Source organism: Otolemur garnettii, unplaced genomic scaffold (assembly GCF_000181295.1).
Source record: "Otolemur garnettii isolate 467f Iridium unplaced genomic scaffold, OtoGar3 scaffold00011, whole genome shotgun sequence".
In the NCBI taxonomy this organism is placed as follows: Eukaryota; Metazoa; Chordata; class Mammalia; order Primates; family Galagidae; genus Otolemur; species Otolemur garnettii.
Genome location: NW_003852406.1, coordinates 5191153 through 5204041, shown reverse-complemented (window position 1 = coordinate 5204041; position 12889 = coordinate 5191153). Strand labels below are relative to the sequence as shown.

At 37.2% G+C, this 12889-nt stretch overlaps 1 protein-coding gene across 7 annotated transcripts in view; it reads left to right on the top strand.

Moving 5' to 3' along the window:
• The window catches only part of MYO5A (myosin VA), a 126861-nt gene that overhangs the window by 19452 nt on the left and 94520 nt on the right, over nt 1-12889 (top strand). For all 7 annotated transcript variants that reach the window (XM_012801968.2, XM_023510112.1, XM_023510111.1 and 4 more), the window contains exons 5-8: nt 2593-2736; nt 4818-4899; nt 5517-5624; nt 7607-7713. In XM_012801968.2, coding sequence (XP_012657422.1) covers nt 2593-2736; nt 4818-4899; nt 5517-5624; nt 7607-7713 — 441 coding nt within the window. The remainder of the gene's footprint in view (nt 1-2592; nt 2737-4817; nt 4900-5516; nt 5625-7606; nt 7714-12889) is intronic.

Sequence of the window (12889 nt, the reverse complement as noted above, 5' to 3'; positions counted from 1 at the left end):
AAAAAAAAAAAAAAATAGCCAGGGCCAGGTGCAGTGGCTCACTACTGTAATCCTAACCCTCTGGGAGGCCAAGGTGGGTAAATTGCCTGAGCTCACAGGTTTGAGACTAGCCGGAGCCAGAGTAAGACCTCATCTCTAAAAAAATAGCAAGGCATTGTGGCAGGTGCCTGTAGTTTTAGCTACTTGGGAGGCTGAGGCAAGAGAAACACCTGAGCCCAAGAGTCTGATGTTGCTGTGAGCTATGACAGCACGGCACTCTACTGAGGGCTACAAAGTGAGACTCTGTCTCAAAGAAAAAAAAAAACCTTCCATCTACTCTTTAACAGAATACATTGTGTTAAGAGAAAAATTTATATTTTATAATTAATCTCCTTTCTAAACAAAGGTTTTCTAATCAAAAATAGTGGGAATATAAAGAGACCTATGTTGTTTTATGATATCAGGAAGGGTAAGCTGGGGGTGGTGGCTCATGCCTATAATGTTAGCATTCTGGGAGGCCAAGGCAGGTAGATTGTCTGAGCTCAGGAGTTGAGACCAACGCGAGCAAAAGTGAGACACTGTTTCTACTACTAAATATAGAAAAACTAACGAGGTGTAGTAGCAGGGGCCTATAGTCCCAGCTACTCAGGAGGCTAAGGCAAGGGGATCATTCGATCCCAAGATTTTGAGGAGGTTACTGTGAGCTAAAACACCACTGCACACTACTCAGGGCACAGAGTGACACTCTGTCTCAAAAATAAAATAAAATAAAATAAAATAAAAGGCAGTAGCTGAGTAAATGTCTACTTTATCTCGGGCTACATTATCTTTCTTTAGTTTGCTGGGCAAGTACTCTTATTTTTCTAGAAAAGCATTTAAAATGTTAATATAGGCTCAATGCCCGTAGACAGTGGTTACAGTCCTAGCCACATACAGTGAGGCTGGTGGGTTTGAACCCAGCCCAGGCCAGCTAAATAACAATGACAACTGCAACAAAAAATAGCTGGGTGTTGTGGCGGGCGCCTGTAGTCCCAGCTACTTGGGAGGCTGAGGCTTAAGCCTTTGAGGTTGCTGTGAGCTGTAACGCTATGGCACTCTACCAAGGGTGACATAGTGAGACTCTGTCTCAAATAATAATAATAAAATGTTAATCTAAAATATAGGAGTGTCTTCATTGCTAAAACAATATAGGGTGATATCTGCCCTCTATTTCAGAAAGTGAAAATACCTTTCCTTTGATTGATCAGAATCTAATGTGTTGACTTTTATGGCTGTGTTACTACTGTTTTCATCATTTATATATGAATTGCTCTTTTAGAATTCCAGAATATTTTCACATCTTTCTCTCTGCTATGGTTTTGATACATAGGCTTTACAAAATGAAAAATGTTAATCTTACATGAAATTAGCTTATTAAACACTTTATGCATTAAATAAACAATTTCTTTTCTAACTATACCATTTTGTTTTTGCTTTGCCCTAAAGCATGCTACCTAAATCAGAGAGACATGCCATTTAAATTTTCAAGGTTATATAAAAAATGTAGCAGCAAGTTATATTCTCTGTATTCTGTAGTAGATGTTTTATAAGTTGGATACATCTATTAAAATCTAAAACCAAATTTCACTTACTCTAATTTCTGAAAATAGCCTTTTTTTTTTTGAGACAGAGTCTTATTTTGTTGCCCTTGGTATGGTGCTTTGGTGTCATAGCTCACAGCAACCTGTAACTCTTGGGCTCAAGTGATTCTCTTGCCTCAATGAAATTTTTCAAGAAATAGAAACCTTGATGGTTAACTAGTAAGACTGTGCCTTGGCAGTTCCCAACCCTATCCATCTCTTTCTTTGCTGTGCTGACATGAGGAATATGTTTGGATACCCCAAATTGTATATGAAAATCTTCTGACCTCTGGGCTTAGGTTTACTGTTTCTGAAAATCTTTTTTGTAATAATAACAAGGCAAATTAAGGCCAGGCGTGGTGGCTCACGCCTGTAATCCTAGCATTCTGGGAGGACAGGTTGATTGTCTGAGCTCACAGGTTCCAGACCAGCCTGAGTTAGAGTGAGACCCCACCTCTAAAAATAGCTGGGCATTGTGTGGGAGGGGGGCACCTGCAGTCCTGGTTACTTGAGAGGCTGAGGCAAGAGAATTGCTTGAGCCCAAGAGTTAAGAGGTTGCTGTGAGCTGTGACACTATGGCACTCTACCAAGGATGACAAAGTGAGACTCTGTCTCAAAAATAAATAAATAAATAACAAGACAAGAACTGTTAGTATATATCTGTGTGGTTGTGCAGTGGGAAAAGCATATACCTGTGTCTGTTCTTAAAATAATCAGAATCAGTTTTGTTGTGGTGGTGGTTGTTTCTTAGAGACAAGGTCTTCCTCGGTCACCCAGGCTCGTGTTGAACTTATGGTCTCAAGTGATCCTCCTGCCCTCCTGCCACAGCCTCCCAGAGTGCTAAGATTACAGACATGAGCTACCATTCCTGGCTAAAGGAACTAATTTTAAGGAGTTGTGTTCTACCTGGTCCTTTCTTTCCTGGAACAAACCCTGTGAATGTTCTAGTATGGATTGTATTTCTAAAATCTTTTTTCTCTGTCTTGCTTCTTAGTCAATTGGAAATGCTAAAACAACCAGGAATGATAATAGCAGCCGTTTTGGGAAGTATATTGAGATTGGCTTTGATAAAAGGTATCGAATCATTGGTGCCAATATGAGGACTTATCTTTTAGAGAAATCCAGAGTGGTGTTCCAGGTAAGCTGGGCATGTACATGTCCATACTTGTGTTAGATTGCTGTTTAATTGCAAAGCCCATACTCACTGGTGCATGTTTTCTTTCCAGATACTCTTAAGCATCTTATGGCAATATTACTATGAATCACAGTTGGTCTGAAGCATGTAAAATAATGCCTGTGATAATGCTTGTTACACTCTTGGGACTAATAATAGTCTTTGGGACTGAGCACTCTTAGGTTTAATGGTTTTGACTCTTTCTTGCAGATGCTTGTTAAAAAGCTTAGTTAAGAAGAGATGCTATGAGTTTAGTTTGGTTTCTCATCATATATTTCTAAATTATAGGGAAGGTATTGGCCTATGCTTTCATTGAGTTATAATTTGAACTCAGTTCAAGAAAAAGAAATTATCCTTGTCCTCTTTCCTTAGATTATGTTATTGTTAAGATAGTGAGGATTAAAAATCTTCTGTGCAGGATTTGCATTCACACATACAGTCTTGGTCTTTTTTGATCTGAAAGTGGAAAATACTCTGTATTTACAACATCGACACGTTGTAGTTACATATTTACAGGTCGAAAAACTACATATTTCTACTGTGGAAAACTCCCAGTTTAGAGCCCCTGTTGACCCCTGCACGACTCATGCTGGGAGATCTGGGGTTTTAGTAGGCCCTCTGCATTGAGGTTCCAATACCCTGCACTGTCATGTAGCAGTGTCTGCAATTTCCCTTGCCCAAGTCTGTTATATATTTGTTTTGTATAGTAAGGCAAGAGTCCACTGTTCTTTTTTTTGTAGTTTTTGGCCAGGGCTGGCATATGGGGCCAGCACCCTACTCCTTTGAGCCACAGGCGCTGCCCAAGAGTCCACTGTTCTAATATCTGGGTATACACAGAACAGTATTGCTACACACATGGATATTTTTATAGATTTTTTAAAAAAACATCTAGTATAGTAGCCAGAAGAAAGAATGGATGAGACATAGGTAGATCTAATAGAAGATTGATTTAAAATAATAGAGATTTGATTGATAGGTAAGTGAATAAAAAAAATAGTCCTTGATCATTCTCTGGACAGGCTAGTAGTGCTTAATACTAGTCTGTATTGTCTTGTTGAAAGATGTTGAAGCAATTCTAGCCATTTCCAGTCCCCAGGATTATAGAATATTAAGGTTGTTTGGTAGGTCAACAAGAATCATGCAGTCAGAAAAAGGTATAATGTTATGCTTGCTATTGTTCTTCATGTGGAAAGATGACCAAAGCATTTCTGCAGACCCTCCTGCTTTTCAAGTCTCTATATGCTGAGCCACTTGATCTCTTAATTAATCATGCTGTGATCAGTGGCACATTGGTATTGGTTCAGTGTCTTCTGTGCCTGTAATAGGTTTTCTTGTCCAGACATCCAGTCCCTTTTGGGCATCATACCTGACCTTGGCCTTAATTAATATTGTTCTTAGCAAACTGAATATATAGCCAGATTCAAGGAAATGATGATAGAATATTATGATTTGATTTTGTATTAACAATACTAAATGCAATTGATATGAAAAGACTCTCAGGAAATAGAAGTTGTACATAATTTATTTTATATTTTATAAAATAGTTATTGGTTTTAAAATATATAATTAAAATGATAGGGAAGATGTAGTTGCATTTATAGATTTCTTACAAATAACCACCGTAGATAGTCCAGTTTAAAATATGACAAAGTTGGGGTTATTCTTTTCAAAGTGTTAGGAAAACCAAGAACTTAAGTGTTATCATTAGAAAATAGTATTGAGTATTGCTAAGAAAAGATTTTATTAACAGCTTTCTCCAGAAGCACTGGTATCTTATGACTGTGGCTGTAAATGAAGCTGTTCACTAGTTCAGAAAGCATTGTTATCAGGTATTCTATGCTGAGCATGATCAATATGGACGTAGTGACACATATGCATATAAACTGCAAATCATAAGGTTTAATAATCATAAATAAGTATTAGGAAATTTAGGAAAGGACAGTTTATTTCCCCAAGATAATTAAATACTAAAATTTTCTTTTATGATAGAATTTTCTGAGTTCTACATTAAAATGTTATAATTGAAAACTCTTATCATTTCAAAGGCAGAAGAGGAGAGAAACTATCATATCTTCTATCAGCTTTGTGCCTCAGCAAAGTTACCTGAATTTAAAATGCTGCGATTAGGTATGAATGTAACATTAGATGTATTATGCTGGTATTGTTTTCTGTTAATTTCTGAGTTCCTAAACATACTTGTTAAAAGGAGCTTATCTCATGCAGAAATATTTGTGTATAAAATGTATAAAAGTCTGTAGTTGGCTGCAAAATAAACCATGGAGCAGTAGAGAAGGAGTTCATAGTGTGTTAATGGAACAGAATTGGTCCTGAAATGATTTAAGATGAGTATACAGGGTGATAAATATTAGTCTCTCTTCTTTAGTGTATGTTTGCAATTTGCATTGATTAAAAGAAAAAAAAAAGGCATTTATGTGATGGAGGCCTGTAAGGGTTTCTGATGAAAAGAATAAAGTGTTTGAAGAAATTATTTTAGCATGTGTATTGGAATAAAATCTTTGGTAAAAGATTATTTATTTCACTATTTAAGATAAATAAACTGTGAACATTTCACTCCATTACTTAATTTTAAGTTTTCTGTTAAAACGTAATTGAAAACAACACAGCCTGTCAAACTCCAGAGCCTGTACACTCAACTGTGTTATCACATTTACAGTTCACAGTGTACATAAAAGAAGTCAAGGCTTTTTCATAGGCCCCCCAAATTTTACTTTTCTTCATTGCAGAAAATGCAGATAACTTTCATTACACGAAGCAAGGAGGCAGTCCTGTGATTGAAGGAGTGGATGATGCAAAGGAGATGGCACATACCAGGCAGGCCTGCACTTTGCTGGGTAATGTAAATTTATTCTTGAGCTCATGGGAGGAGCAGCTTTTAGACTCTAGCAACCTTTGTTTAGAATATTGGCTTGTCTTTTGTATTGAGTGGTAAGTACTGGTGGGAGATTTAACATTCCATACAAAACACATTTAGACAGCAAATGTTCATGAAGTGTCCTTTTGGAGTGATAAAGCTTTTAAAATTAAATCGTAGTAATGGTTGCACAACTTTGTAAATTTACTAAAAATCACTCAGTTGCCCACTTGAAATAAGTGAAAGTATGCAAATAGCCTTCAATAAAGCTGTTGCAAAACCATACTTGAACCATCAGAGGAGGTAGGACTAACTGTAACTCTTTTTTGAATGCTATGGTGTCACAGCTCACAGCAACCTCCAACTCTTTTGGGCTTAAGCAATTCTCTTGCCTCAGCCTCCCGAGTAGTTGGGACTACAGGTGCCTGCCACAGTGCCTGGCTATTTTTTGCTGCAGTTGCCACTGCTGTTTTAGCTTGCCTGGGCTGGATTTGAACCCACCACCCTCCGTTTATGGGGCCGGCGCCCTACCCGCTGAGCTACAGGGGCTGTCTTAGCTATAACTCTTAAATTTTTATAAAATCTCAATTTTAAGCTAAATGAAATGAGTTCCCCTACAAGTTCACATTTTGTAGGTTTGTTTTTGGTTTTTTGTTCTGTTTGGCAGGTATTTTTGTAGCTTGGAAACATAGCTAGCTAAGTTGGCATGGTAACGGGCCATTGTATTGCATGTAGTAAAAACAGCTCAGATGTTAGTTACTATCTTGTTTCTTGGATTTAAAAATACTGGGTCTACATGTGAATAAATTTATCTTAAGAACTGTAGTCTACAACTTTTAAAGGTAAATTATTTTTTAATACCTCAGAATGTAAATAACTTTAAAATCACCTGTTGCTATTTTGAGGCAAGTTAACTTAATTAAAGCATTGCTAAACCTGATGTGGATCAGGACCCCTGTGAGTCTTGCTGGAAATGCATAATATTCAGACTATTTCTCAGACCTACTGAATCAGAATCTGCATTTTAACAACATCTATTGGTGATTCATATGCATATTAAAATTTGAAAAACACTGCACTACTTTTAGGGCTAAATCCAGAAATAGAATATTGTGAATTTGAAAAGCCATAATGCAGGAGATGACAAAAACTTTCATTATGAGGCCAATTCTCAGTTATGTTGTGTAAGGTAACATATTTGGAAATAATTTTAGTACTTCCATTTCCATATAATTATATCTAGTATTTAGAAATTCTTACTTTATTAAAAACTGAAGCCAGGTATGATAAAAGGCAAAGGCTGTCCTGCCTTCTCATCCTGCCTTATCCTTCAGGTCCTGCTCCAATGCTGAAACTCTGTGGTTGGGTACTTACTCATCAGGCTGGGGCATAGTACCAGCCCGAACACTTCTTTCTGATCTTGGGGTATCTTTGAGTTATATACTTGGTCTGGAGTTACAAAAAGGAAATGACTTAAAAGAACCTTGCATTTGGAGTAGAGAGAAATTGTAGTAATATTAATAAAACACTTAAGTCCAGTGTGTGACAACAATGATAATTTAACACTCACCTTGTGTCACAGAATGTATTAGGTATGCTATGTATGTTATCTCATTTAACCTTTGCAAATATCCTTTGAAATATTCTCTATTATTCCCATGTCTCAAATGAAAAAATGGAAGCATACATAAAAGGGTGACATTACCTGGGGATGGGAGATGGTAAATCAGTAGCAGAGGCAGGTATCAAACACAGACTTATCACACTTAACAACCATGCTATTGCCCATGACTACCTAGGGTGTTAATATCAAAAAGGTGAAAGTATTATTGTTAGCTATGACACATCGTAATGTGCCTAACACCGGACAATATTGAAGATTTAATGATAGCCTTAAATTATCTGCTATAATTTTTTAGTTGCTTTTCTGGAATTAATCACTCATTTAATTTATTGTTTCAGGAATTAGTGAATCTTATCAAATGGGAATTTTCCGAATACTTGCTGGCATTCTTCACTTAGGCAATGTTGGATTTACATCTCGAGATTCAGACAGCTGCACAATACCTGTAAGTTCAGAATAAGCTTAGTGAGATGGCAGTTAAATTGTGTTTTAGTTTTGTAGATGCTGTATAGTACTGATATAGTTGTCTCTCTATTAACATTATCAGAGAGATAATTATCTAAAGGAAAATCTTGAACTGAGAATAAAGAAATAAGGATTTTAATCCTTGGTACACAGTGATTCTGTGTGTGTGTGTGAGAGAGAGAGAGAGAGATGTATAGATGAAATTATGTGTGATGTAAATGGCCTTACAACAGTAATTTTTGGCTGGTGTGCCTCTGGACACTGGTGTGTCATGAGAGGATCTTAGTTGTGCTGCAAAAATTTTTAAAGATCATTAATTAAATTATTTTTGAAAAAAGTTCAAAGCACAGTAAGTATATTCTCTTTTTATTCTTTTTTTTTTTTTGATCAATATACTGCAGAAGTTTAATTACAGGTTCAAGTGTGCCCTGAGATTTAAAAAAGCTGCAAAACACTGCCCTCCAAGATCAGAAGCTCATAGACAATAGAGCTATGAGGGAACATATCATGTCCCTGCTTAAATTCCTCAGGACTCCCCACCACCTTGAGGAACAGGTCCAACACCTTACTTGGCAGGATGGATGTGGGAGGTCCATCATGATCCCCCCTGATTTCCTGTTCAGTTTCTCTCTCACCACTTCTCACACTCCACAGTCTAGTCATTTCTGTTCTAAGCTGCCTCTCTCTCCTGCCTTAGCTCAGATTCTATCTTTTGGGGGTAGCTTGATTTCTCATCTTCCCCAGTTAGTTCTTCTAACATAAAACTTCTCTTCTTAGACACACACCCCCCCTTTTGCTTTCCCTTATAGTAGCTCAAACCAAGCTCTTCTTCAAAGGTCTCTCTTGCCTTTAGCCACTAGGATTTAAGGTCCTTATGGATGGAGTAATAATATTTATTTTAATATTCCTAAGTTTTTAATTTAGATGGTTTTTATTCAATTTATTTTTGGTCACCTTTTTTGGCTCTGTGGCCACTATTGTAACAAAAGATTATCTACTCCTATAAGAAAAGAATCTATTCCCATGTATCAGTACTTTATTCCTTTTTATGTGTGAATAACAGTCCATTATATGGAGATATCATACTTTGTTTATTCATTGATTGGTTGATGGATATTTGAGTTATATTACCTTTTGACTGTTAAGAATAATGCTAGTCTGAACATTAGTGTACAGTCTGGATTTTTAAAAAATAAACTCATTGATTTCTGCATCATCATCTTTGCCCATGTGAACTTTCTCTAAATGTCAGGATTTTCCTGATCAGGAAAGTCATTGTTAATGTTAAAAATATATCATTTCACCATGGGTCTTCCCTGAAATATCAGTGTACTGTTTCCTATTTGAGATGTCTAGAAGTTATTTTCTTGGAGGATGAGTACTTATACCTTGTTAGACTTGTCCAGAAGTTACTTCTGTCCAGTTCCCCTTAGAATTCTGTGGTTGTTTTTTTCTAATCAACACTTCCTTGGTTTGATGGTAACGATAAGTACTATAATTTCACTATTTGGGGTAGGTGGAGATAAAATGAGGTTTTCAAAGCTCAGTGCAGAAGACAACAGTGAAGCACAGGACTATAAGCAGGGAACCACAAACGAGAACCCCTCCTTAGACCCTGCATGGGGAACTAGGAATAAATTTGCTCACTACTCATTCTAAGAATATAAAGAAAACTTAATCTGACCCACACTTGGTGCTAGGTGTTTCCTAAAAAATTTGTAGCAATAAACCTGCCCTCACATATAGTCTTAGCCTGATTTCATAATTTCTAGAAGGCCCCCAAAAGCTACATATAGAAAACTAAGTTTAAATTGCTCTGGGCTGGTAGTACCCTAGATGCCTGACAAAGGCAAATGTAAATCTATTTTGGAGGATCCGCCTTCATTCTACGATTCAGTAGGAAAAGTTACAAGAAACATTGGCTTACCACTAAGTGATGGGCACACATGGGCACAAAGAGATGTAAAGGACATTAGAAACCAAGAAGGGGGAGGATGGGAGGGAGAGAATGGTAAAGACAGACCCATCAGATACAGTGAACACTGTTCTGGGATTGGTACACTAAAAGCACCTACTTAAGCATTATACAAGGTATCCCTGTATCAAAAGCGTTTGTATTTCCTTAATACTTTGAAATTTAAAAAAAAAAGAAATATTGGCTCACAATCAAATCACAAGTCCCATAATTAAATAAAATAGAAGGAACTAGGGCAAAGAACAGATTACAAAGAATGCCAAAAGAAGTTAATAGGAGATTTGACCCAATTAAAAAGAAAACAGATGAGCTAGAAGATAGACATGAAAAAATTATCCAAAATGCAAGATAGGACCAAACAATAGTTAAGAGACATAAAGGATAGAGTACTAAAATTTTTTTTGAGACAGAGTCTCACTTTGTCACCCCCAGTAGAATGCTCTGGCGTCATAGCTCACAGCAACCTCAAACTTTTGGGCTCAAGTGATTCTCTTGCCTCAGTCTCCCAAGTAGCTGGGACTACAGGCGCCACAATGCCCGGCTATTTTTAGAGATGGGGTCTTGCTCTGGTTCAGGCTGGTCTCAAATTCGTGAGCTCAGGCAATCCGCCCACCTGGGCCTCCCAAAGTGCTGGGATTACAGCCTTGAGCCACCATACCTGGCCAGAGTACTAAATTCTTGTTTTAATCTAATGAGAATTCTCAAAGGAGAGAAGAGAGAGAATGTAGCAGACATAGTATGCACAGAGATAATTGCTAAGAAACTTTAGAACTTGTGAAAATGACCAAACCATGGATTTAGAAAGTTCAGAAATTCCCAGTTAGGATAAATAAACAGAAATCTACTCCTAAGCACATCATAAGGATACCAAAAACAGAAAGAAAATCTTAAAATAGAGGTAAGATAGATTGCCCTTGAAGAAATACCAATTAATCTGACAGCTCACTTTTTTTTTTTTTTTTTTTTATTTTTTGAGACAGAGTCTCACTATGTCGCCCTTGGTAGAGTGCTGTGGCATCACAGTTCATAGCAACCTCAAACTGGTGGGCCTAAGCGATTCTCTTGCCTCAGCCTCCCAAGTAGCTGGGACTACAGACGCCCACCACAATGCCCGGCTATTATTTGGTTGTAGTTGTCATTGTTGTTTGGCAGGCCCGGGCTGGGTTCAAACCCACCAGCTCTGATGTATGTGGCTGGCGCCCTAGCCTCTGAGCTACAGGGGCCAGCTCACTTCTTCTTAACTGTAAAAGTAGGGCCAGAAAATGGTGGGATAAGATCTTCAATGTGCTTAGAGTAGAAACTATTTATTTAGTTTTGTATACCCAGTTAAATATTTTAGTTTTTGGAATAAGGAAAATATAGAAGCATTTTACAAACAAAAACTTATGAGAATCTGTTACCAATAGGTCTTAACTAAAGTAAATATTGAAGAATATAGTGTGGACAACAAGAAAATGATCTGAGACAGAAGATCTAAGATGTAAGAAGAAATGATAAAATAGGAAAATAATAAAATGTGACCAAATGTAGATAAAATTTGATTAATCAAAATAATAATAATTATAATACTGAATAGTACTGGGCATGGTGGCTTACGCCTGTAATCTCAGAGACTCAGGAGGTTGAGGTGGGAGGATTGCTTGGGGCCAGGGTTCAAGACTAGCCTGGGCAAGACAGCAAGACCCCATCTCTAAAAATGGAAAAATTATCCAGGCGTGGTGACATACACCTATAGTTCCAGCTACTAAGGAGACTGAGGAAGAAGGATCACTTGAGCTCAGGAGTTCGAGGCTGCAGTCAACTATAGTTATGCCACTATACTCCAGCCTGAACTATAGAATGAGACTCCATCTATTAAAAATATTATAAAATAATGAATACGGTACGGGGCTGGAAAAAAGTAGAATTCCCCACAAGGCACATGTTAATCACTTGGAAAGGTAGTTATCTTTATCATAGAGAAACCTGGCAGACCTTCCCTTAACCCAGTGATCACAATTGACAGTGCCAGTAAAAAGAGCAATCATTATCCCATAACTTCTGATATGGTGCATCAATGCAGCATCAAACATATAACCCAAATCTACTCATGAGGCAACATCATACAGACCCAAACTGAGGGATTCTTCAAAAATGCCCAGGTCATGAAAGACAACTGTTCACACTGAGACTCATGAGACATGATAGCTAAATTCAATGCATGATCCTGGATTTTTTTCCTGGACCATAAATTTTTGCTTTTTCCATAGAGGACATTAGCAGGCCAGTTGGAAAAAATTGAATTAGATATGCAGGTTGTTACATGCAAATTTGTTTTGTTCATTATACTATAGTTATGTAATACAGTGCCCTTGATTTTAAGGAAATATATACCAAAATATTTAGGGCAAAAGGGCATTGTGTTAGCAGTTTACTGTTAAAAGGGTTTAAAAAAATAATGTGTATGTATATGTGTTTATAAGAGTGAAAGAAAATAGGACAGGGCGTGATGGCTCGTGCCTGTAATTCTAGTACTCTGGAAGGCTGAGGAGAGTGGATTCCCCGAGCTCATGGGTTCGAGACCAGCCTGAGCAAGAGTGAGACCCTCCTCTCTAAAAATAGCTGGATGTTGTAGCAGGTGCCTGTAGTCCCAGCTACTTGGGAGGCTAAGTGAGCTATGACGCTGAGGCACTGTACCGAGGCAGCAAAGTGAGACTCTGTCTCCCAAAAAAAGTGAAAGAAAATGAGAAAAGCAAATATTTAGGGAATTTGGGTGAGGAGAATTTTTGTACTATTCTTTCCACTTTTATGTTAGTTTAAATTAGTTCAAAATAAGAAATTAAAAATAAAAGTAAATTGCCAACTCTCCCTTTCCCCCTCAAAAAGATAGAACTAAATTATTGGATAATAAAGGTCATAGGTTAGGATGGGGTATTCAAACTTCGGGTTACTTATTTTGTTAATTATGTAAGTTAATGCTTCTATTATAAAATAGTAACAGAAAGTAAACCTTTCAAACTAGTAGAGAGGAAAATGAGCTGAGAAAAGTCCTAATGGATCAAGAACTGGGTAGAAAAAGAAACTTAAAAGGTGGGACAAAGAAAAGCACAAAAGGTAGATAATTACAAATGGATTGAAGTCTCTGATTAAAGGACATGGATTGTGAGACTGGTTAAAATATTCAGGTATGTACTTTTTTTTT